This window comes from Macrobrachium nipponense, chromosome 1 (assembly GCF_015104395.2).
Source record: "Macrobrachium nipponense isolate FS-2020 chromosome 1, ASM1510439v2, whole genome shotgun sequence".
Lineage (NCBI taxonomy): Eukaryota > Metazoa > Arthropoda > Malacostraca > Decapoda > Palaemonidae > Macrobrachium > Macrobrachium nipponense.
In genome coordinates, this window is record NC_087200.1 from 124,308,675 (window position 1) to 124,335,184 (window position 26,510).

General features: G+C 42.1%; 1 protein-coding gene across 1 annotated transcript in view; it reads right to left on the bottom strand.

Moving 5' to 3' along the window:
* The window catches only part of LOC135219594 (protein VASP homolog), a 55,366-nt gene extending 29,309 nt beyond the window's left edge, over positions 1-26,057 (bottom strand). The window contains exons 1-2 of the mRNA XM_064256481.1: positions 25,946-26,057; positions 4,905-5,573 (exon numbers count right to left, since the gene is read on the bottom strand). Of these exons, the coding sequence (XP_064112551.1) occupies positions 4,905-5,566 (662 nt within the window). The 5' untranslated portion in view covers positions 5,567-5,573; positions 25,946-26,057. The remainder of the gene's footprint in view (positions 1-4,904; positions 5,574-25,945) is intronic.
* Between the last annotated feature and the right edge of the window lie 453 nt (positions 26,058-26,510).

Here is a 26,510-nt window from a genome sequence, read left to right on the forward strand (position 1 = left end):
CCCTGTTTTCGGATATAAGCCAGAGCCGTGGTGTTGTCCGAGTTGACTTGGACCACCCCGTCTCTGACTTCTGACTCGAAGAACTTTAGGGCTAGGTGTATTGCCAGCAGTTCTTTGGAGTTTATATGCCAGGACACCTGCTCCTTTGTCCAGGTGCCTGACACTTCCCTTGCTCCTAGTGTTGCTCCCCATCCTGTCTCCGATGCGTCGGAGAATAACACTTGGTTGGGGCTCCGAATGGCAAGGGACAAGCCCTCGTTCTTCTTTAGAGGGGCCAACCACCACTTTAAGTGAATCTTTACGTCCAGGGGAATCGTGAAAGAGTCTGTCAGTTGTCCCGTCTTCCATTTCCACACTCTTCGTAGGAAGAATTGAAGGGGGCGAATGTGAAGTTTCCCTAGGGAAAAGAACTGCTCCAGCGAGGAAAGGGTCCCCAGTAGGCTCAACCATTCCCTCGCTGAGCTGCGTTCCTTCTCTAAGAAGTTAGAGACTTTTTGAAAGCCTCGAAGGAGTCTTTCTTGCGAAGGAAAAACCCGAAAACCCCGAGAATCCATCTGAATCCCCAGATATACCAGGTTCTGGCTGGGAATCATCTGGAACTTCTCGAGAGTGACGAGTAATCCTAGAGACCGTATCAGGTCTAACGTAAAAGTCAAGTCCTCCAAACACTGACTTTCTGACTTGGCCCTGATGAGCCAATCGTCCAAGTAAAGGGAGATGTTGATTCCCTTCAAATGAAGCCACTTCGCTATGTTTCTCATCAGGCTCATGAATACCTGAGGAGCTGTAGACAGGCCGAAGCACAAGGCCCTGAACTGGTAGATCTTGTCCTGGATCATGAAGCGAAGATACTTCCTCGACGAAGGATGAATGGGAACGTGGAAATAAGCATCTTGTAAGACGAGGGAGACCATCCAGTCTCCGGGACGTAGAGCTGAAAGAACCGAGGCGGACGTTTCCATGGAGAATTTTTTCTTCTCCACGAACCGATTCAGAGCGCTCATGTCTAGTACAGGCCTCCACCCCCCCCCCCCCCCCCCCCCCCCCCCCCGAAGCCTTCGGGACTAGGAAAAGGCGATTGTAAAACCCCAGGGAGTGGGGATCCTGTACCAACTCGATGGCCTCCTTGTTCCACATTTGATCCACCATCTGAAGGAGAGTATCTCTCAAAACAGGGTCTTTGTACCTCGCGGACAGTTCCCTTGGGGTCGACATATTCCTGAAAGGAGCCTCGCGCTTGCTGGAAGAGTCCAAAACTCTGAACTGCGCCTCGCATCGAGGAGACAGCTGGTAGGCTGGCGCCGAGCGGCTGGAATGAGGAACACGCCTGGAGGGATGAGGGTGCTCGGACATATCTTCATGCTTCTTGAAAGATCGAGGATCTGAAGAGGGGATCTTGGAAGAAGGAACCTCTAAATGCCGAGAGGATCTCTTGACAGGAAGAGAAGAATCCTTCCTACGAGGAGGATCCTTGGAGAGCACCCCAACCAGAGAAGCGATCTGTTCCTGCATGTTCAGGAGGATCCTAGTAGTCGTAACATCCCTGTCCTTGTCAGAAGGAGGGGAAGGAGATCTGTATGGCGCAGGGGACTCCCAGTCAACAGCGGGAGAGAGCAAGGCTCTCTTAGCTCTCTTCCTGTCCGAGGGCAACTCTTCTGGGAAGCGCTCCGGACTAGAATCAAGCGCAGGCGCTTTCCAGCTCCTCTTCAACGGGCGAGAATGATCGGTAGATCTCCATCCACGCCTGGGCGACAATGACTCGGAAGACGAGAAGCACTCGCGAAAAACGCTTTTACAATAGCAATCTCTGGCAGTCTGAGGCATTACAGATCCTGCCGAAGGGATGCCTGATCGGTGGGGATCCTCCACAACCTCCGTAAGGCTTTCGACATTCCTTCTCCTCCGGGCCAGGGAGCTTGGAAGAGGTCTAGGCCTGGGAGCGTTGTGGAACCGACCAGACGCCCCCTCCACTACACTGGGGACACTCACATCACTGTCCACTGCATAATCACTTTGCTTACCTTCTAAAGCTGCCATCTTAAGCTCCATTCTCTTAAGGGCAGCTTTCAGATCTGCAAGTTCCGTTGCCGAATCTGCAGGTTCTGCGAAGGGGGAAGGGGCTGATACAGAAGTAGAAGGAGCAATTTCTACAAGAGGGGTAGAAGCTACCAAATCAGAAACTTGATCGTTAGATCTAGATCTACTTAAACTTCTGGAAGAAGCCTTCCTCACTCTATCTCTCTCTAACTTCTTCAAGTAAGAAGTCAGTGTCTTCCATTCTTCTGCATTCAAACTCTCGCACTCTTTACAAGTGTTAGAAAAAGAACATTCATACTTCCTGCAACGCCTGCATACAGTGTGAGGATCAACCAAAGCCTTCGGCATCCTCATGTTACAGCCCTCATTCACACACACTCTCACTGCAATTCCAGTGTCAGACATTCTAAAACAAAATCCAAACCAAATTCAAGAAAACAGTCCACAACAGCGTATGCCTATACAACGATCCAAATACGTCACCAAATAAGCCAGACAAGAAGATCAATTGCGATGAAAAACTAAATTCAGTCAAGAGGAACCAACAACGATGTTGCTGGAACTGGCGACAGAGAAAATCTTATTAGAAAACGGGAATGGTTCCTAGTACTGCCACCCAGCAGCAGGGCGGTAGATCACCTGACCTATCTGTAGTGTGTGGCGCGAAATTCGAATTTCTGTCGGGGACGACGGAGTCTATAGCTAAGTATATATCTGACAGGGAAGTTGAATGTACAAAAATACAAATTGTTTTAGAAAATCTTTCATTTTATATCCATTTAATATACAAAAGTATTTATGTAGAAAACTTGACATTCATAAAATAAACATAATGGATGCTTGAGATTCACTTTGAATCCTAAGAAGGCTTCAAAAAGAGACCTATAACTCAGGACATTTATGAAATATATACAGTAGACGGCCCCAGTATTCGTGGGGGAAAGGTACCACCCCCTGCCCACAAAATAGCTAAACTCAGCGAATACTTCAAACCCCTCTAAAAACCCTTTAAACTGCCTACAGGCAGTCCCTTGTTTACGATGGTTTTTGGTTTACGACACTTTTCAATTATATTCGTCAGAAATAATTCCCAAGTTTATGAAGCATGTTCCAGGGTTACAACACTGATCTGATGGAAGAAATAGGACTCCAAAAAGGCAAAATAATCAATATTCAAAGGTTTTTTGATGAAAATGGAATAGTTTACATAGGTTTTTTGATGAAAATGGAATAGTTTACATACTTTTTAATACACCCAAGCATTAAAAGTAAAGTTTTCTTAGGATTTTTGACGATTTCTAACAATGTTCCAGCTTACGACGCATCCCAAGAACGAATCCCCTGTTGTAAACTGGGGACTGCCTGTATTTTGATAGTTAAAACACCAAAAAATCCCACTAAAAATGCTTACACCTGAGTGTTTCAATAGTTTTTATCTCAAAAGGTGCATTTTGTCACAAAAATATGAAAATACAGTCATTTGTGAATATTTCTCAGTGAAAAATACTGGGAATAGGCCATTTTTCTGTGAAAAATGGGTACATACAGTCCCTATAAAAATCTGCGAATAGGCGAGTCTGCAAATTGAGAGTCCGCGAATAGGGGGGGGTCAACTGTATAGTGTACAGCACGTACTATACTACAATAGAACCACAGTTCTCAGCTGTATTAGAACTCGACAAAATTGGATTTTGATGCGAAATTTTGAGTAAACTTTGCATCAGAGTTCGAACAAAAATCCCGAAATCCGACCCGATGAGCCATATGATTTTTGTAAACAAAAGTGTTTCAGTCAGTTGCCACTAGCTGGTGTTCCTGGTGGAGTTGTTTAAAGCCAGCTCACTCTGCTATTACTATTTTCAGCAAGTACATGCTTGTACTTGTACAGGAGTATTTCCTTAATTTTTGTGGCTTTCTGTTCTGTATTTTGATTCAATCACAAGTCCCAAGACAGCCATTAAAGACAAGCAGAAAAGAAAAATGGTAAGAACCACAATTGAACTTAAGGAGGAGATTATTGAAAGTATGAGAGGCATCTGTGTGACTGATTTAACATCTGATTTTTAATATTTTATTAATTTACTGTAATAGTAATAAGGCTTTTTTTTCAGTCTTACTATTAGTGACAAGTTTTGTGCCTACCCATTACAGTACATACTATACCTAGCCTAGCCTATGGTGCTCAGTCAACCATTGGTAATATGGCCACATTGGACATAGGCCATTTTTATATACAGTATACTAGTATCCTGTACTTATAAAAATAAAAAGACATCTAATATGATGCTATTAACTCTTGAACTTATTTAATGGTAATTTAAGTGTAATGTTTTGTATAAAAAGGTAAGGTTAGGGTAATAAGTGGTGGTCAAGAACGAATTAATTCATTTTCAGTTATTCCTTATGGAAAAAATTTATTCAGACTTTGACTGAATCACATCTTGATGCTTCTTCTGGAACGAATTAGTGTTAAGGTCCGAGGTTCTACTGTATATATATGTCTTGAGGTCCGAGGTTCTACTGTACATACAAGTCTAAGCGCCTACACTCATATACACAACTGCTGAGTAGCAATGACTCAGTTTTCTCCCAATCATATAATTTTGAATGAATGTCTCCTTCTAAATCAATTTAGCTTTCTTACCATAACAACTTTACCTGTTAGACAGCGTCACTTACATAGCACAACCCAGTATTATAAGGTCCATGATAATTAAATTCTTGGTATTTTTTCTTTTAAATCATCATTTCCTTGAATTTCAACCAAAAAATTTCTTACACGCTACATTGGTAAAAACTGAAACTAACTTTATGTATTATATGAACCATTAAAGCTATAACAAAAAAATCATTCAGCAAATCCTTACCTTGCTACTTTTTTTAATTTGACTTTGTTCAGACCCTTTAGTACATCAGTCATAGACACACCGCCTGTGGAGAAGTTACTTTTTGGTATTTCTACAGGTTCATTGTGCTTATTGATACTATCCTTGCCCTGAGCAATCAAATCTGAGAAAGAAGTCTTGCGAGAAGCACCAGCACTTACACTACCTGTTGAAGATGGAGGTGGAGGAGGGAGGGGAGGAGGAGGTGGGGGAGGACATAAGTTTGGTGGTGGAGGTGGTGGTGGAGGTGGAGGTGGAGGTTGGGGGAAATATGAAGTGGGAGTAGATGGGGGTGTTAAGGGTCGTTGATTCTGGTGTATCAGTGTAGTTATTTGCAAACGAAGCTGAGTAAGTTCATCCTCTAATGCCGTTATTTTTGCTAAGGCCGTGGGATCTGTGAAAGGTGAAGAAGCGTGGAATGTTGAATGCTGCATACTACTGTTATTCAATGCGGACTGACTATGGTACCGACCGTCTGTATTTAGCATGTAATCGTTATGGAAACGATGTATCTGTTTTCCACCAGCAAAGTCAGATGCAATGCTGAATGGTGTTGAAGAACGTGGAGAATCTTCACTTGGGTCCACATCCTCCATGGTCATACCATTTGATAATAAATTGGGTACTGTCTCACACCTTGACATGATAGGTCTGAAAAAGAAGATATGATGACTTAAAAAAAAAAAAAGTTAATTTAAAATAGTATATCATATGTACTACTACATTATATAGCATATGTTATTTTGTAACTTTTAATCTAATATGGAAAAGCAAATTTACAAATAGTACAGTAAAAGGACTAAACTGTGTTGGGTAACCAGGTCACTTGCCTTTCAACTGACATATACAAGAGTTTTCAATTTTCAAACCAACAATTACCTGACCAATCAATTTTCAAGCAACAACAACTATTTTAAAGCCTACTAAATAATTCACACACATAACAGTATTAACGAACACACAAAATTTTAAATAATTCTCATGTTTAACAAATATAAAGCTGATTCTTCTTAAGCTATGCTACTCTCTATGTAAAGATGTTGGTCAAAATCAAATAAAAGCAGTCTTCAGTCTTCTTTTCAAATGAGTATCATCCACACTCCACCATAGATAGCTACTTTACACACTACTGAATGTCACTGCTAACTGGACATGATGAAATGGAAAAACAGAGGGGTTGGAAGGAAGCTGGTATTTGAAGAATAAATCTATTTCTATATTGAAACTATAAACTAATATACACATACAATCTTTGAAAAACATGAGGCATGAAGTTTGTCAACTTTGTTGTAATTGTGGGAAGAAGCATGGACAAGGAGAAAGATGTCCCATGAGGAAGATCCATATAGTACAGCACCTAAATGAAGGCGCACTTGATTACGAAGTTCCACTGCAATGTTTAAATTGGGGATATTTGTCTTCTTGCTCCTCAAACTAGATATCTATCTGTTACCATCAAGAAGTCTACTTATCTGTGACATAGCAAAACATGTACTTACCAAGTAATTACAGTTACAGTACTTTGCTACTCACGTGTCACCTAAAATTTCAAATTCAGGAACAACTGGTACAACAAAACAGACAGCCACTTAGTTCATTAGAGGGTGAAGGGAGGGCTGTGATTGGTAATTACTTGATAGGTATATATGAAACTTAATTCTATCATGAAAATATAATTTTCATATAAGCAACTTACCATGTAATTACACAGTTGAATCCAACATTGACAGGTGGTAGGATAAATGGACATATTCTGTTCCAAAAACAGTCAGTTATGAATATGAATTTGCAACATAAAAATCTGTTGGCATTGATAAAATGCTTGTTGTATCCTTACCTGGCATGAGAGCTACTACAGGTAATTTACTGCCTTTGATCAGAGCTCATCTTGACCCATAGTGACTCAGTGGAACAGCCGTGAGGAGTCTCTACTTTAAAGAGTTGGCTTATGAACACCCACAGAGCAACAGAGAAAAGAACTGTCCTTGCCCTGGACACTGGATCAAAATTTTAAAAAGACCAAATAAAATCATTACCTACACCAGCAACAATAAGATTCAAAAACCATCATACCACTACCGCAGACTAGTGGGCAATCTAGGTACAAGTACCCTCTAGGCTCCCAAAAGAAACTCAGCACCCAAAATTCAGCCACCGATAAATGACCTAAGGTACTACAAATTTTTTAAGTAATTTCTATTTTCTTAAAGTAGTGCAAGGCAAAAATGGAGTTGCATTTCCTGTATGTTGATTGGAGGATTGCCGAGCGACAAATTATGCCTAAAAGCATAAAAAAGCAGTGACAGCTCTGATTTCATGTGCTCTCACCTTAAAGATGGGGCAGGACTTCTTACATTTGCAAGTGCACCTCTATAATAAGACTTCTTAAAGGATGACAATGCCTTCTTGGACATGGGATTTGAACGATTCCTCATGGAGCACCAGAAGTTGCTGGTCAAACCTCTAACCTTCATAGTTCTGTCTAAATAATACCCGAGTGCCCTTGCTGGACACAGGACCCTTTCCTCATCCTCTAGTCCTAGAATGTCCATCAGGATTTTAATGGAGAATGAGCATGGCAAGGGACTAGCTTTTACTGAAGAATGAGTGTGGCCAGGGATCAGACAGATTCATTCTTGGCTAGGAAACCAAGCAAGAAGGTGCAGACAGCGTCTCCATGTACAAAACCATTGCGTTTGTCAATGGCCTGTAGCTCACTTAACCTTTTAGCAGTGGCCCGTTAACTATTTTGGAACCCCATCTAAGTTCCATGATACAGGGTCGTCTCTTACCTGCTTAGTAGTTTCAAGACTTAATACAGTCAGTCACCTCTTGATTAGAGGCCAAATCCATCGTCTATGGTTGAAAACAGATCCCAACATCAACCTGTCGCCTCTAATAGTCGATGATGAGAGCCATTTAGGTTCCTCAGGTAAAGAAGGAAGTCTACTATTTGAGCTATAGTAGTGGTTTCAGCAGACGTGATGTTATTGCTACTAAACCAACTGCAGAAGAGAGAGCCCACTTGGCCTAGAAGACTCGGCTGGTAGACCGCCGTCTACATCTAGCAATAGCTTCTGCAGCTTGCTCTGAAAACTCCTTTGCTCTGACAAGTCTCTGGACAGTCTGAAGCCCATCAGAGATGGAGCAGATAGGCCTTAATGGAACTTCCAAAGACAGGGTTGTCTGAGAAGATGTGAACTTTGAGGTAGTAGTCTTGGATAGTCCAACAAGTTTTAGAAGGTATGGAAACCATTTTTTGAGGGGCCAAAATGGGCTATCATTGTCATCGATATATTACAATGAGATTTGAACCTGTTGAGAACCCCCCCTCACCATACTGAATTTGGGGAAGGCTAGGTTCAAGTTTGACCAGTTTACTATCATGGCATCTGTTGCCCATGCCTGAGGATCCGCAACTGGTGAGCAAAATAGAGGAAGATGGTAATTCCTTGATGTGGTGAACAGGTCTACTGTCAGCCTGTCCCACAACTTCCAAAGGCTGTCACAGACAACTGGATTCAGCATCCATTAAGTCAGAAAGACTTGTCCTCGTCGACTTAATCCGTCTGCTAAGACATTCATCTTCCCTTGGATGAATCTGGTGGCAATCCTGACACGATTCCAGTCAGCCCAAATAAGCAGCTCCTTCACTGCCTTGCAAAGGGAGAACAAGTGGGTTATGCTCTGCTTCTTGACGTAGGAGAGGGCCGTGGTGTTGTCAGAATGCACCACCATGGTCCTGTTTGAGACTTCTTCAAAATACTTTAAGCCCAAATGAATGGCTGACAGTTCTTTGACATTTATGTGTAGCTTTTGTTATTCTGGAGACCATGTACCTGAAGCTTCTAAGTTCCCCAGAGGGCATCTGCATAAAAGGAGAGGTCAGGGCTCACCAGCTGTAGAGACATTCCCTCTTAAAGTCTGTCCCTGGACAGACACTATAAAAGGTCCTCCTTTATCTCTGTCATAATCAGGGAATGTCACTGTGTCCGGTTGTTCCTTCCTTTTCCAGTTTGCTCATAGGAAGGGGCCTCATGAGAAGACTTCCTAGCTTCATAAACTGTTTGATTGATGAGTGTTCCCAGCAAATACACCCACTGCTTTGCTGAGCAAACTGGGAATGAAAGCAGATCCTGAACCGACTGAAGGAAGGACTCTATCCTTTTGGGAAGCGGGAAAACCAGGAAATTCAGAGCTGATCTTCATTCCCAAATAGTGTCTCTCATGAGTTGGGGCTAACTGAGTTCCTTGTCAAGGAGAAGGGTTACCTGTAGATCCTTCGTGCATTGATCCTCCAACAGGGAGTGGTGGAGCCAGTCGTCTAGGTACGAACATGTTTATACCTTAGAGATGTAGCCATTTTGCAAGGGGAGATAGAACTTGTGTGAATGCCTGCGAGCAAGTGGAGTTCGAAATTAGAAGACTCTGCCCACGAAGACAAATCTCAGGTATTACCTCAAGTTTTGATGTACTGGAACGTGGAAATACGCATCCTGCATGTCCAATGTTATCATCCAGTAACAATACTGGTGGAAGATAACACTGACTTTTCTCCATCTTTAAATGGAATAGAGTATCCACCTCTGAAAACCTTGACCCTCCAAGCCTCTGCTCCTCTGGTGCTCCACCTCTTCCAGATGAGGAAGAGCCTGGCCCCTTCATGCCCACAAAGGATAGAAGTCACTTTCTGGTTGAGGGTCTGGTTGACGGACCTTGCGGTAAAAGACTGGTGCGTCACGAGGTTCCAAGCCTGGTCGGTAGCCAACATGCACCTCATGTATGCATAAGTTGCCAGATGCCACAGATTCCTTGCTTTACAATCTTTGATTGTTATTAACTGGTTTCCAGCTGGCGCTAGAAGATTGTCCTATTGTTAAGACAGGGGAGGTTCTTACCTATGAAAAATACAAATTGATAAATATTTTGTCATTTTGTCTTTTTCTCTTTGTTCTGAAATTCCTTTTCATGAACAAAATGGCATTTTCATAATAAAATAAGTTTTAATTATACTTACCCAGTAATTATATACAGCTAAGAGTTTCACTCACCCGGCAGTTAATTTCCAAAATTCACAGATTGTGCTAATTTTCTGTTCTGTTTTGTTTAGATAACAATGACCCCGCCCACTTTGAGATAAGAGAGGTACCCCTTGGCAAAGAGCTCAGTTTGTTTCATGCCTTTTAAAAAGAAAATACCATGCTAGGGGTCAGAGGGTGGGCTCCAATTATATAATTACTGAGTAGGTATAATTAAAACTTTATTTAATTATAAAAATGTCATTTTGAATTATGGGACTTACCCAGTAATTATAAAGCTGATTCCCACATTGAGGGATGGTGGGATGCAAGGACATTTCTACCTCAAAACCCTTTAACTAGGAAGAGGATAGAAAAATTTTTTGCCAATATCATATAAAAAATGTTTGTGATTCCTTACCTGATAGGAGAGTTGATGCAGGAAAGTGCTGCGTAGCTGTGAAACTAGTAAGCATCTACTAGTGGGACTCTTATGGCGAAGGCAATTTCCAATGGCCAACAAAGGATAGGTAAATTACCCCAGCCCAGGGGTCAACACCAATAGAAACCAGAGAAAAAAGTTTGTTACCTATTTCCAAAACATGTTTAAACAAAATTCCACCACCACCCTACCAAAGGATTGGAGGGTACTCAGGCACTTCATACATCCAGGCTTCCCAAAAAACATAAACACCTTATATCAAGGAGAAAAGATTTTTGGAAGGGTTACTTCCTACACTTCCTTTCCCTTTCCCAACACCACACCAGCCGCAAGAAAAGGACCCAAAGTACTACAATCATCATACACTGTTTCAGTATCTCGAAAATAGTGAGACGCAAACAGAGATTAACATTTCCAAAATGTAGTGTTTAAAATTGCTGATAAGGACAAGCTAGTCATTATTATGCATTTAAATAAAAATTACCAAAAACACTGATATATCCTATCCTCACTTTCCTTTAACCTAACTGAACCTAGGGCATCGTTACCTGACTTCCAGTTATGCCCGAATTATGGAATGGTCCACCTAATTATTAGCTTAATCACTGGGACTACAGAATTTCAAACTAGGTGTAAATCTATTTTAATAAGACCATTTATGTCTCATTTAACTGTTTACAGTATTTAGTTTTCCAATTGATTTTTCTTTTTATTATAATTTCTAGCTCATAATTTACTTCTTATTTTCCTTTCTCTACTGGCTTCCTTTCCCAGTTGGAGGCTTTGGCATATATAATTTTGCCTTTCCAGACTCTATAAAAAAGGTATAGGTCTATTGGGTATCAAAGTACAGTGTCATTATTTTGATAAGACATTTCTAAAAAAATATATTTTTATAACGTAGTTAGCATCCATTAGCAATCTAATAAGTGAGGTGCAAACTATTAACTTCCGTCTTCATAGACTGAAAAGGTACTTAGGAAGTGATGTATACTGTCCTTCAAGAATTATTTTCAAAACTACAAAATTTTTGGTTGTATAAGTCAGAAAATAAGAAAAAAGTTCAGGGAGTTCACAGATTAAAAAATGGGAAAAAAATAGTACAAGGAACTAAAGTTATATGCAAAAAATTTACTAAACAAAATTTTAATTATACTTTGTACTTTTCTTACAAAATTAGGTAGTAGGCCCTACTAATGATTGCCATGTTAAGTGAACAAGCAAGTTGGTCATAACTTATGCTGCTAAAATAGTCCTGGCCTAAACTGAGACAGGGGAAGCTCAATAGGCAATTTAGAATTAAATGACAAAATAGAAGCTAAGCCGAACTTGGGAGAATAATTTTGTGAACTTTAATTCAACATCCACATTTTACTGATTTTGTTTCAATAGACTTAAGTTATAAGGTACCGAAAACAACATCGTGGGGTTACTGTGTTCTGTAACCGGACACATTTTATTGTTAACTAAGTCTTGGGTTTTACTGGCTTTTGCCATATACAGATAGAGATTCAATTAAAAATTAAAGAGTATAAGGACAAGTTTTGAAGAAATGCAAATTGGGTTGCTAGAGTTGATGTGTTAAGGGGGGTGGCCAGAACCCTTATACTATATGGGGGTATAGGGCAAAAAATGCAGTCATGAAAAAATTCATGGAGCTTCATATGGCAATTGATAATACGTATACGAAATATTTCGTCAAAATTCCTCTTACTTTCGTAGTTACAGGGTAATTAGTAAACATAACTCAATAAGCCTAAAACATTCATCCGTACAACAAAATGCAATATTTCTTCTGTTATCGTCAATTTTGATAATTATTGTCAAAGAAATTGTGAGAAATGGCATCTGTAGTGATTCCGTGAGTCGCAGAGGGGACTCGGGGAGTATCCCATGATTCAGTGCGAGCACATACTTCAAGTAGTCTACACGTTCGAGTTTCTTCTCTGACATTCGCTTGCTTTTACATGTGTTTATCTATGTTTCGGCAAGAATTTCATCATGCCAATGAGGAAAAGACAGGGAAAACATCTCGCTAACATAAAGACGAAGAAAATTCGCTCTAATACGATTACAGAATATCATAATATATGCAATATTAGCGTAGTTAGTGAAGAGAGAGAGAGGGAGGGTTGCGTAGTAAGTAAACGCCCCCGTCCTGCCTGAAGCACACATCACACTGTCCCCCAGGCTACGATCTTTGAGCAAAGGGATCTTAATTTATGATAAATAACATAGTTTTGGTTTATTAATACCCAAAAAGGAATATGAAATTCATAATAATCATGATTTATTAACATTGTCTTTATAAAAAGAGAGTATAACTTCGAATTTCACCTCTGACATTCTCTTGCATTTACGTTTGCTTATCTTTGTTTCGGCAAGAATTTCATCATGCCAAAGAGGAAAATACTAGGAAAACATCTAGCTAACATACAGAAGGAGAAAATTCGCTGTAATAAGCCGAGTTAGTGAAGGAGAGAGAGGTAGTTACGTAGGAAGGAGTGCCCCGTCTTGCCTGACGCAGTGCCCCATGCTACGATATATGAGCAAAGGGATCATCATTTATGATTAAATTATGATAAATAAAATAGTTTTGGTTTATTAATACACAAAAAAGAAATATACATTCATAATAATCATTAGTATTTAAACTGTGAACGCCCGTATCTCAAAACTATAGTTATTGACCTTCAAAATCTATCTTCTCACTTAGTTATAAAGCTATAACATTGGAATTTGGTAAATAACTCAGAAAGACATTATAGAACAATCAAATGAAGCCCTTTTTTCCAATTTTTGTTTCGTCTATTTTTTATCAATTTTGTTTTCCTAATTTATAGGGTTTATTTTTTTACCATAATGAAAAATTTATATCTAGCAAAAAAATGACTTTTAGAAAAAAAACTCCTCATTCGATTGGAGGTCTACATCACGTCTATATATGGTAGTAATCCCAGGTCTTAATATAAAATATCAATGGAGGAGATAGAATTTGAAAAATTGTTATTTTCGGGATAAATTGCCCCCTGGCGTCACAAAACCGAAGGTCAGAGGCGAAAATCATATGTGGTTTGGAGATGTCCCAAGTCACCTTATTAAGTGGTATGAATATCAAAGTCCTGTCCTTAAAGAATGGCATTAGCCGGCCGCCCCCTTAAGGAAGACTACTGCTATGAATGGCCAACTGCATAACCATGTACAGTTCATAAAAACAAGTATATACATGTGCATACTCTGGAACCTTACAGCATAGCCTAGGCTACTCTAGATTCTGTTAAAGATGAAGTGTAGTTAAGGTTAGTTTAGGTTTAGAATTTGAAGTTTTGAAGTACCTGGGAGAAACTAAGGAGTGACTGAAGACTAGGGGAGTATATATATAAAATATGTTTGTGTAAAGTTTGCCAAATCACTTAACCTAACCTTAACTACACTTCATCTTTACCAGTACCTAGTACCTAGTGAACTTAGAGTAGCCTAGGCTATGCTGTGAGTTTCCAGAGCCTAGACCATCTTATTTGTTGTGACCCTAACCTAATCTAATGTAGGGCAACTGCCCTGACTTGGACTTGGAAGGAGTGGGGTGTTCCGCTCCCCAGCTTAATAAAGGTTTACAATATTTTTGGCCTGAGCAGATACCCATAAATTCTTTGATATTACAGAACTCCAAAAATACTCATATGTTGTTTTCAGTACCCTGTAACTTAGCCTAGGTCACAGAAATTCGTAAAATTTAGAAAGAAAACGTCAAAGTTTGACCTAGATTCTCTTTTGTCATTCGTTAATTCTTAATTGCCTATTGAACTTCCATTGTCTGTGGGTGTAGACCACGACTCTTATCTTAGCTACATTCTATTACAACTAATTTGCCTGCATACTCTTGATATGGCAATCCTTAACAGAGTCTTCTGCCTTATTTAGTACAAAAACATAAACCTCGTCTAAGTTAAATAATTGTTTAGGAAATTATTTGCAAATAACTTATGTTATACAGTATTCTCGTGGCACAAAAAGATCCGATTCACAATTCATGTATGTATTTACATGCAATGATGTCACAAAAGTGTACATTTAGATGCAGTGTCAACTTAGATCAGTTAATGTAAATGCAGATGAGTGTGCTAGGGTCGTTTGCATGTAGATGCATAATTATACAAGTGTGTGAATATGGAGTCATGGTTGTTTGTAAACACAGAGTAAATAGATCTAACTCTTGATTATTATTATTATTATTTCTGGGTTTGACCTGTGTCTGCCGGTGAAAAATACCTGTAGCTCACTTTTCCATGTATAAATAGATCCTAAATATACCAGAGAAAAAGCTATTATGGAATGCTGAAGTTACTACCTTCAGCTCGAACCCCAAAGGGTGTCGGTATAAGCACTAGGGCGAGTGGAAGCCACTTCTCACAGGACTTCTGCCAATTAGAGGGTTCCCTTTCAAAATCCCTCCCACGGCGAGAGCCGTTACAAAGGCTGCCCCTTCTACCTTCCGCTTGCTGCTACTACTACTACCCACGCCCGCCATTTTCATTCCTGTAATTAGCTCTTGCGTATGTGCACGTGTCTGAGCTGCTCCCTTGGTGCCTTATTTTGCTGAAGATATGTCAACTGTAGTGCCTTCTGCTTCTTCATCCAAGTTGAGTACTCCACTTTGTGTTTTCGTAATTCGTGTGGTTATGATGCATTGCGTTTTTAGCTATTGGCCCCTTATTTTCGCGAACTGGGGTGTCACTATTTCATCCGCCATTTTAGGTGCATCATCAGACGCGTGCGTTATTTACCCTTAGTAACTTTCTTTTAATTATGTTTTCATCACGGTTATTGTTACCATTTTTCATATCACGTGCATTTCTCCAGCCGGTCTGGAGTTCAGTTTATGGTTCGTAGTTGTATGGCGTAGGCCTAACATGGTCCTGACGTCCTCTGGGGTACTTATTTTATTGTTTACTTCATGTTTATAGTGGTCTTCTTGCCTCAGCCCTCAGGAGCGTGTTCGCGCCTATTCGTTCGTATCCCTTATCATGTAATGTATATGTGCATATTATTTGGGCTACCAGTTAGCCCATCGTATTTTAGCATTGTAAGGAGAGTGAGTTTGCTCTCTCTCTATGGCAATGTTATGCATGCATGCATTATTGTTTTAATGTTTTTATGCACGTTTATGATTTTCATTTCACTGTGAGTTTGGAAGTGTTGCTTTCCTTCCCTGGCTTACCTGACCAGGCCTAAGCTAGGTTTTGGAAGGTAAGCCAGGTGCCCCTACCCCTCTACCCTTTAGGCCCTCTTTCCCCGTCTGCACTATCGTGCTTGCGGGGAGGACACCAAGGATAGAGAGTTTCTCTCTTATCATGTTGGACCTATCCTCCCTACCTGGCCAGATCGAAATTTCGATTTTGGAGGCTTTGGTTGAGTACCACCGTCCAAGTAATGACGTCCTTGGTAGCCTATCTAGCCTACCTGACCGGATCCGTAGCGATCTCGGAGGGCTAGGCTAGATCTGCACTGGGTAACCTTTTTCTCGCCTTATGTTCCTCCATGCAACTCTTCCATGATACCTTATTATTGTAATGTATTGTATTGTTATTATGTGATGGTTTGGTCTGTGTATCGCCTTGACTTAGCCTCCTTTAGGGAACAGTTGGCTTGCCACCTCTTGCCCCTTTAGTAGTAGGCTTGGCTTGGACCTTCCGTTTGAGTGTGATCACCGATCGGTCACTGTTCCAATCACGACTGGCCATGAGACCAGTCGGCCCACTACCCCTCGTGGTAGTAGGCTATACAGCCTCCAGTAGGTGCCTATCTCTGATCGGGTACTATAGCCAAGCGGTCACGACCGACCACCCCATATACCACACCTCCCCCCCCCCACCCCCCCCACCCTCCCCCCCTAAACACCCCAGCATTGGATCTGCCTGACGCTGTCTAATAGCTCGCGGTGCTAGTAATCTTACCGACGAACGGCCGCTAGAGCGTTTTTTGTTCAGGTGGGTGGAAGAAGGGGTTGGAAGGGAAGGGTGACTGGTATTACATGTAATCTCTTAATGTCTCCAGACTTATAGCTCCGCCGACTTGATGGTCTACTGTCACACCAGCCAGCGAGCTGCGCACCGGATCGTACATTTCTTCTGCTCCGCCGCTCAATTGTCCCTTCTCCCTGTTGTCTCCGCCTTCCCACTCTAGTGACGTATGGATTCGGGCTCGGAGTTGCATTTCTAGCTACCTTAGAATTGCTTCTTTCCCCCCTGATGCGTTCAGGTTCAGGTATAGATCTTACCTTCCCCCGTTCCGCTCGTATCAGCCCGTCTCTGCCGACATTACCTTTTGACAACGGGATTAGGAGACTCTGGAGTAGGCTAAGCCCTTTTGAGATTACTCCACATTACCAGATAGGTTATAAATTTGTTGAAAAACTCTGTAGATATATCTCCGGACCCTTAGGGTTCCAGCGTAGTGTGACTCACCATCACACTTGCCACCGGAGTTTATTATACCAGGTTTCCGCAGCTTATTTTTCTGTTTTCTTGTTTTATTGCGCCCCACTCCGGTGGGGACGATAGATGGTTTAGATATGCGACTACTACAATTCGTAGCCTTTCTGATTCAGTTCGACCGGACTAGAGATTAGGTCTTTCCTTCTCCCTGGTCTGGCTCGTCTCGGACCCCATACAATGAGCTTATCTCTACCTGCCCGAAGACGGAATCTGGAGCAGGCGGAAACACCCAGAGCTTTTTCTTTTATTCATTCAGTGAGTTGAAATCATTTAGTGAGTAAGTCTTGAACCAATATCTAGGTTAAGGTGCATGCTCCCACCGGAGTTAACTCTGGCGCTAGCGTATAATACTCATAAAAATTTTCATCTTACAGATGGTCCGTTGCCAAGCTGAAGGGTGCTCCGCCACCCTCATCAAGCCCTGCAGCCATGTAGTCTGCAGGTCGCATTCTAACTGTGCTGTGCATCTTGAGAACTACATGGTCTGGCACCCTGATGCTTGTACGGTGTGCTACGATATGGTGACGATCATCTCGGATGAGAAAGTAAGTATCTTCATCACCTCGTCATTCACATGAAATTTCTGTTACAACAACTTATGAAATTTCTTGCATATTCTATTCCCCGAGTGGGATGTTAATTCGATTCCCTCTTTTACAGGCTAGCTTGGCCCTCCAGCAGGAGACAAAAGCGTCGCTCAAGAGCTGGGTGGGGGTTTTGGCAAGAATGTCTCGGCGGGACAACCTTACGTCTTGTCAGAAGAAATGTGCTCCCTGTTGTACCCGGGAGCCACGGCCACAACGGCTGTTCCTGCGGACATCACCAACCCCATCATTGAGTCCATCAGGCTGGAGACACTGCCCATTCCGGAGGACCAAGACTGCGATCTAGTGGCGGAAGAGGTGGTGGCCATCAGCCTCCACCGCGAACCAATGGCCAGCGAGGAGGTAGGTAGGTAGGGAGGTAAGTGAAGGTAGTCTCTTTAGTCCCACTCCTTCTTCCTCTTCTTTCCAGGGCTTCTCTAAGTCCACCCCTGCTTGGGAAAGATCGGTTTCGGTCATTACCAAGATCAAATCAGTAAAGCCGAGATCCCTTCCAAAGGGATCTAAACCCACTCCGGCAGGTGCAACTAAGTCGTCTTCGGCCCCAAAGCCATCAACCTCTGCTGCTAAGTGGTCCGCCTTCAAAGCTTCTCCCCCTCCTAAGGGGTCGAGAGCCAAGTCCTCCAGATCCAAGTTGACGGAGTCCGGCTTTGATCAGGAGGCATTCGCTAACCTTCTAATGTCGAAGATTAGGGAAGTAGTAGATGAGAGGCTGGAGTCGATGTCCACACGACTTGCTTCGGGCATAGATAACCCCGGTCAAACAATAACGTCCCTGACTGAGAGGATCAGAGCCCAGGAGGAACTGATGACCGGAATCCTCCAGTCCGGAACCACGGCACAGGCCATGATGGTTCCAGACGCGTCAAAGCTGCCGCCATTTGACAATAACAACCCGTGGCGGTTAGCATTGCATGCCCCTTTTTCTGACGGAAAGCTGACGATTGAAGGTTGCGGAACCCGACCAATAGAGGACTTTGAGTTCTTCCCGGAGGGTCTCCAATTCCCATTTCCGGGATATGTCAGAATAGCAGAAGACGCGCTAGTCAGGGTAGACAAGGTCCCGAAAGAGACCGTGATCTACCCTAGGGACCAAGCCCAAGCTGTATGGGTTCGCACCCTTACAGAATGGGCATGTGTAAAAATAAAGCTGACGCCCCATAAAGGTAGCTTCACGGTGTTTGTGACCCCAGAAGGAGTTCCGTCGCCATGTATGTCCAAAGTGGCGGAACTGACCATGCAAGCAGCGGCGGAGGATAAACCTTTACCGGTTCTGAAAGAGACTGCGGCTACCTCCTTACTCTTACCCGCTTATGTGGAGTTTTTTAATGACGCTCCGGCTACGTTTACGGCAGGTAAACTCGACCCGGAATGCACCTCCACCCTGTTTGCAGAGAAGCTGCCCAGGATTCTGGACCACTTGGTCAAGGCGGAATTTGAGGCGGGAACTAGACTGGGCAGGTCGATCAACTCAGTCACCTCGGCGGTGTTGGTCGCTACAACCTATGCGGATGAACATCTGTTCCGGGTCCTCATGAAGGCTCTTTTGCAGACTTTCCAGGCGGACCTATATGATTTTATCATGGCGAGACGAGCCTGCAGGAAGCACATCCTTGGAAGTGCTTCCATAAGACATGAGCCCAACAAACTGATAAAGTCTTCGATATGGGGCGAAAACCTGTTCCCAAAAGACGAAGTTAATAACGTCTTTCATGAGGCCGCCAGAGCCAATCAGAGTCTTCAGGTCTGCTGGGGACTTCCTTTCAAAAGGAAGTTTGATACCCCCGGACACCAATCCAGACCTAGGAAGAGGCCAAGGAAATTCCATCCTTACCAGCCCTCTCAACCTCAGACGGTGGTCCAAGCGGTCCCGGTCTCCCAGGTCGGTAAGCCTTCAACATCAAAGGCTCAACTGCAGCAACAGCATGTTCTGGTACAAACTCCGCCGGCTCAGCAACCCTCATCCTCAACAGCCTTGGTAACTTCCCCAGCCTTCAACCCCTCCTACGTGTGGCGAGGCACATTTTGCGGCTACAGTAGGCATGCCGGAAGTGGCAGAGCCAGGGGTGGCGCCCGGCAGCGAGGTGGATTTAGAAGCAGAAGCTTCAGAGGAGGCAGAGGAAGCAGACCTGCAGCCAACCAGTGAGAGTCCGCAGGTGGGAGGGAGATTATATCTCTTCCGGGACCATTGGACCTTCAGTCCATGGGCCCACAGCATTGTTTCGAAAGGTCTGGGGTGGAAATGGGAGAAAGGGCTTCCTCCGCCAATCAGTTTTCACCAGACTCCAACAACGGACCTTCTAGACTATGCCAAAGATCTCCTGAGCAAGAAGGCTGTAAAGAAAGTAAAACGCTTAAAGTTTCAAGGACGTCTGTTCAGTGTCCCAAAAAAGGACTCGACAAAAGAAGTGTGATTCTGGACCCGTCCCGTCTCAATTCATACATTCAATGCGACAGATTCCGCATGCTGACCGTCTCGCAGGTGCAGACCTTACTTCCCCGTGGGGCTCTCACCACCTCTATAGATCTTACAGACGCTTACTATTAAATTCCGATAGCAAGAAATTTCTCTCCGTACCTAGGCTTCAAACTAGGAAAGCAAGCTTACTCGTTCAGTCATGCCATTCGGGCTCAACATAGTGACCAGGATATTCACCAAATTAGGAGAGACGATAATTTAAGAGCTAAGAACTCGAGGGGTAATGTTAGCAGCTTACCTAGACGACTGGCTCATTTGGGCAGCCAGCGGCGAGGAGTGTCTCAAAGCAACAGCCAAAGTGATAGAATTCTTGGAGTATCTGGGTTTCCAGATAAACAAGGAAAAATCTCGTCTCGTTCCGGCTTCCCGCATTCAATGGCTGGGAATCCAATGGGACCTAAACAAGCACAAACTATCTCTCCCATCCAAGAAGGTCAGGGAGATAGCGAAGGCTACGAGACAGTTCCTCAAGAACAAAAAGGCTTCTCGTCGTACCCAAGAGAGAATCCTAGGTTCACTACAGTTTGCCTCGGTAACAGACGTCCTATTGAAAGCCAGACTGAAGGATATCAATCGAGTCTGGCGGAAGAGAGCCAACATCAAACTCAGGGGCAAGATTTCTATAATTCCGCCGATATTAATGAAAAGGCTCCGTCCATGGACGGAACGCTGGAACCTGTCCAAAGCAGTACCACTGCAATTCCCTCCGCCGTCTCTAACTATCCACACGGATGCCTCTCTGAGCGGTTGGGGAGGTTACTCACAATACAAGAAGGTTCAAGGAACGTGGTCGGAGATGTTCCGCCAGTTCCACATCAATGTTCTAGAAGCGATGGCCATTTTTCTGACTCTAAAATGTCTGGCTCCAGCCAGAAACGTTCATATAAGGTTAGTCTTGGACAGCTCAGTAGTAGTCAATTGCATAAACAGAGGCGGCTCCAGGTCAAGCAAAATAAATCACGTAATGATTGCGATTTTCTCCTTAGCAATGAAAAATTGTTGGCACCTGTCAGCCACCCACCTGGCAGGAGTAAGGAATGTCATCGCAGACTCACTTTCCAGGACAACACCGCTGGAGTCAGAGTGGTCCCTGGACAAGAAGTCATTCCATTGGATTTGCAATCAAATCCCAGGCCTTCAAGTAGACCTATTCGCCACGGAATCCAATCACAAATTACCATGAATAATATGTATATGATAAAAACAATTCTCTCTTTCTCTGTCTCTCTCTCTTGTTGAGATGTATGCTTTTTGTATGATAAGTAAATTATTTACTAATTGAATTAGTGAGATTTTAGTTTATAAACTGAAAAATTATACAGGAATAAAAGAAAATCCTATTATCCCAACCTTTTATTTTCCAGACTTGGAGAGAGGGGGGGAGACAGTAAGGGTTGGGGAGTGTTGCATCTTAGTGGGTCTGAATAACTGCTGCCATCTTGGCTGTCAAAGGATATTCTCTCTCTCTCTCTCATATGGAAAGTCTCTCTTTAACCAATGGGTATTAGTGCATATGCACAGTGTGCATGTGTTCATAGTGTTTTAAAAATGCTAGTAAAGGTAATACATCTTTGGAAGACAAAAACAATCTGTGCACGCGCTAAGGGGTACTAATGTTTAAGCTGACTTTGAAATATTAATATAATTGATTATTACAGTAATAAGATAAATTTGATGTAAGTTGTTATTTAAGGTATAGTAGTGCCTCAGGATCAAAATTAATCTGTTCCGAAGCGGCCTTCGTAACCTGATTTTTTCAGATCTAGAACTACGTTTTACATGTAAATTGCCCAATTTGTTCAAGCCCTACAAAACACCACAGTAAATTTTATAATAAAGCTAAATTGACCAGAGGAGGAGAACAAATGGCAGAAAACATGAACACTTAACTTTACGAAACACATTAAAAAATGGCAGAAAACATTAACATTAAACTTTATGAAACACAATAACAAATGGCAGAAAATATTAACACTTAACTTTATGAAAAACTTAAAATTAATTTTTTTTTGCCTTTTTCTGATTCTTTTATTTTTTTCACTTTTTTACTTCACGTTTTTTTAAGAAATTTCAATTTCTTCAACACTTCCAATTTTCTGTTTTTTCGTGTCACTTGGACCTTCCGGTTTGCTTACTACTAAAGGCCTCTTTAAAAAATAACTATCCAAGGAAGATTGCTCCTGCCTGCTTTTCACAATGTTCCTGAAATGACTCAAGGAAACGTCATCGAACTGCGCAAGCATACGACCTGTGTAAGCCTTTTCGGGGTGTCTCTTTTCTACAAATGATTGCACTTAATGAAAAGCAGCTAGAACATCCTTAATTTCTGCCGTTGTAATAGAGTCCTCCTCCTCTTCCTCGCCGCTGCTAGATAACTTCTTGAACAACGTTATGTTGCATGGCCTCCAACTCCTTCAGGTCATCCGTTGTAAGCTCCTTTTGGTGCTCCTCGAGAAGGTCATTGATGTCGTCCTCGTCAACGACCAGCCCCATGTACTTGCCGAGTGCAACGATCTCGTCAAGATCTGGTTGCAAAACAGTTTCAGGATCGTCAACTGTTCTGAATCTGCATCAGCTTCGCCCACATTGAATCCCTTGAAGTCTCGGGCGGATACGGCATCAGGCCAGAGGTTCCTCCACGAAGAATTCAAGGTTCGCCTTGAAACCTCCTGCCAAGCTTGATCGATGAGTCTGATGTATATCACAATATCAAAATGCTCGTTCCAAAATTCATGCAAGGTGAGGTTTGTGGTATCGGTGATGTCAAAACATCTCTTGAAAAGATGTTTTGTATACAGCTTCTTGAAGTTTGATATCACTTGCTGGTCCATGGGCTGGAGGAGAGGGGTGGTGTTAGGCGGAAGATAAAGACCTTGATAAAAGAATACTCCACTAGAATATCTTCCTCGAGGCCAGGAGGGTGAGCGTGGGCATTGTCCAACAACAGCAGACATTTCAGAGGGAGGCGCTTCTCTTCCAAGAATTTCTACACTGTCGGGCCGAAACACAGATTGACCCACTCAGTGAACAAAAGTCTCATTACCCAGGCTTTTGCATTAGCCCTCCACACCACTGGAAGATTCTCCTTTAGCACTTTGTGGGCCTTGAAGGCTCGAGGAGTCTCAGAATGATACACAAGTAGGGGCTTCACCTTACAATCCCAACTGGCATTAGAACAGTGCAAGAGTAAGCCTGTCTTTCATAGGCTTATGCCTGAGTAGCTTCTTCTCTTCCTCCGTGATATATGTCTGATGAGGCATTTTTTTCCAAAAAAAGGCCTGTCTCATCACAGTTGAAGACTTGCTGAGAAATTTAGCCTTCCTTGATTGTCATCTCGTCAAACGTCTTAATAAAGGCTTCGGCCGCTTTCATGTCCGAGCTGGCAGCCTCCCCATGCTGCACCACCGAATGGATGCCAGTCCGTTAACGAAATTTATCAAACCAACCCCGAGAAGCCTTGAAGTCAGGTGTTACCTTCGAAGTCCCTTCTCCTGCGTCGTCTTCAGCCTGGGCACTCAGATCACCGAAAATAGCGCTGGCCTTGTGGCAGATTGCCGTCTCGGTTATCGTATCACCAGCGATTTCTTTGTCTTTTATCAATACAAGCAGCTGCCTCTCCATCTCATCATGCACATGGCTCCTCTTGTTGGACAAAATAGTCACGCCCTTGGAAGGTGTAAATGCTTTGATGGCTTCCTTCTGCTTGAGGATGGTGCCTATTGTCGACGGATTTTGGCTGTACTCCTTAGTGATCACACTCAACCACATGCCAGCTTCATACTTTTTAATTACTATCTCCATCTTCATCTCCATAGAAAGCATCCTCTTCTTTCCGTTAACTTCAGCAACATTCTTGGGACCCATGGCCAATAATGTAAGTAATTAAGTTCACACACAACACGATAAAGTAACTTGCTACAAAGAAAGTGAAATCACTAACACAAATTTACGTTAACAAACGAAATCTATGTGAACGAACGAATTCCATGTGTGTACGATAACACTGATGCGACGAAATGGTCAAAGGATGCCTTTACGTAGAGGCATGATGGGACAGATGCTGACCAATAAGAGAGCAGGATCTTACGGCGGTGACTAGCACCAGGAACCAATGGTTGAGTGGGAGGATGGTGGCAAGTCTACTCAGTTGGCGGCGCGCGAGTTTTAAAATTATTCTCGGTGGCCTGGGTGAATTTTGGTTTACAGTACATATATTATGAATATGATTTGTACCCTTGAAAACTATATCCATGAATTATCTTTCTTTTCATTAAGATGACTTGATGAGCAGTGATATTCTTAGAATGCAGAGATCATCAATTTAACTCTCCATGGAAACAGTGATCCTAAAGTGACAAGACAGCTCAGCTTCGGAAATGTTGACACAACTTCCTGGGGTGGTGCGATGTCGAAGGTTGCTGCCTAAGCAGAAAAGACCACGTCCTGTATCCATGTGCGGGTGGGTGCAGATATGCTTTCTGAATCTGGTTTGGGGCTGATTCTTGGGCATGAACAATGATCTGTATAAGGACGTCATGAACTTGTGACAAAATTAGTAACGACACTTATTTGGGAGTGTCTTGTGTGTTAATTCGAGCTTGCGTTTGTACGAGCTATTTCCCTACAGAATGAGAGAGTAAGTTAACCAAAGGGAAGAACGATACAAAGTCGGCAAAGGGCCAAGATGGCTCCTTTGATTGTGTTTTTGGTTAAGTGTGTGTAATCTGTGTTGAATGGGTAAGCATACTTATTTTTTGGCCAAAAGTGTGGCTTAACTGTATTTTGAATATTTGCTTCAAAGATGTTCTATTTTGTTTGACCTTTTTATTTTGCTTTTTAATCTTTTGCTTATCAATGTGTTCTCCTGTCTTCTTATAGGCAGATCTGGAACAAAGGGGAACTGGTTTGGTAACCTATTTAGAAATGGGAACTTAACTGATGTTCCGTGGTGTTACTAGACTATGCTATGACTTTTTCTGGTTTTATGACTAAACTAATGTTGGTTATTGTAAAGGAGGGATGGACGGGTTTAGTTCAATTCCCAGGGTTATCTGAGATATTTGGATTTTGAGTTCAACCTTTCATTTAATCATTTTGTTAAGAACCTAATTTACTTAGTCAATGCTTTGCTCTTAAATAAATGTATTTTTGTAATTCATGGGTCTGATTTAATTGCCTTAGGTAATAGAGAGAGAGAAGGTGGGGTGTTGTAGAGAGAGAGAGAGAGAGAGAGAGAGAGAGAGAGAGAGAGAGAGAGAGACGGATGTGCCTTGCTGCACGGACATTGCTACCAACATACTTTTAAAATGTTATGAGGTTGGAACCTCGGTAACACATACACCCTTTCGCAACCTGAATTACTTTCGTACACAGAAGCAAAATAATCTTCGTCTTTGCTTTCGTAACCTGGATTTTCATACATAGGGACTTTCGTATGTAGAGGTTCCACTGTATATACAATTGGTATTTGACTTTCAAGATAGGCAGATATAAGCATTTTTAGAGGGAGTTCTAAATATTAATATTTGCGTGTTTGAGCTATTTACGGCTGTCTGGTATGCATACCCCACAAATACAGGTGGGACTACTGTATGGGCTCTGGCTCAACTGTGTATCTTGGCAAGTCCATGGCCCTGGAAGCCAGTGGTGAAGATATGGAGTAGTTAGTGGAGGATCACAGCTAAGAGCTGACAACTAAGCTGCTGCTGGAGATTAAGAGGGAGCAGCAACTGGTGAGGATAAAGGAAAGGAGAATTTTTCCAGTTCAATAATAGAGGATGTTTGTGCCCAATACGTTGGAAAATAATGATGAAACAATTTCCCACTGAAAACAGTTACTCATAGCCCTCATGGTAAACTTCATTTTGTAAGACAATGATTTTCCTTAATTTTTTTTCCTTTAAATAACCTATCTTACATGCTGACAAACAAGGTAACAAATCACATGCAATTCAAATATGAATGAAAATAAAAAAACTAAATATCTACCTGAAGCTCCTCGATCTTTCAGTATCAGCAAGCCATTTAGGATCTATCTGGCTTTGGGCCTGTGAGGAGAACAGTGAATCACATGAGGTGCTTAAGCTTCTCAATGCAACATATCTGAAACAAAGAGGAACTGTTAAATTTTTCATATCTGTAACAACATGAATTATGAATTAATAATTACCATATATTCTTTTTATGTAACACTACTTATTCTAACAGTATTTCAGAAAACTCAGAAAAATTTTCACCAACATCTGGTCACTCACTGCCGTTCCCAAAACAATACTTGTCTAACTTCCATTTTTAGCATTCAGTACTATTCTTACATAACACAAACCTTCATTCTCTCTCAGTATAAAATTTTTACAAAAGTAAATACTATATCAACATCCAAAATACCAAATGCTTTGGAGAATTAAAGAAAGAACAAGTACTACTGGTTTGGCAACATCTATAAATACAGTATTTTACCAAAAATCCTACAATGTGGCAAAATCTATAACAATAAAAAGTATCTAACAAAACCCTTCAATATCAATATTCTGATATGAATGATTTCCCAACA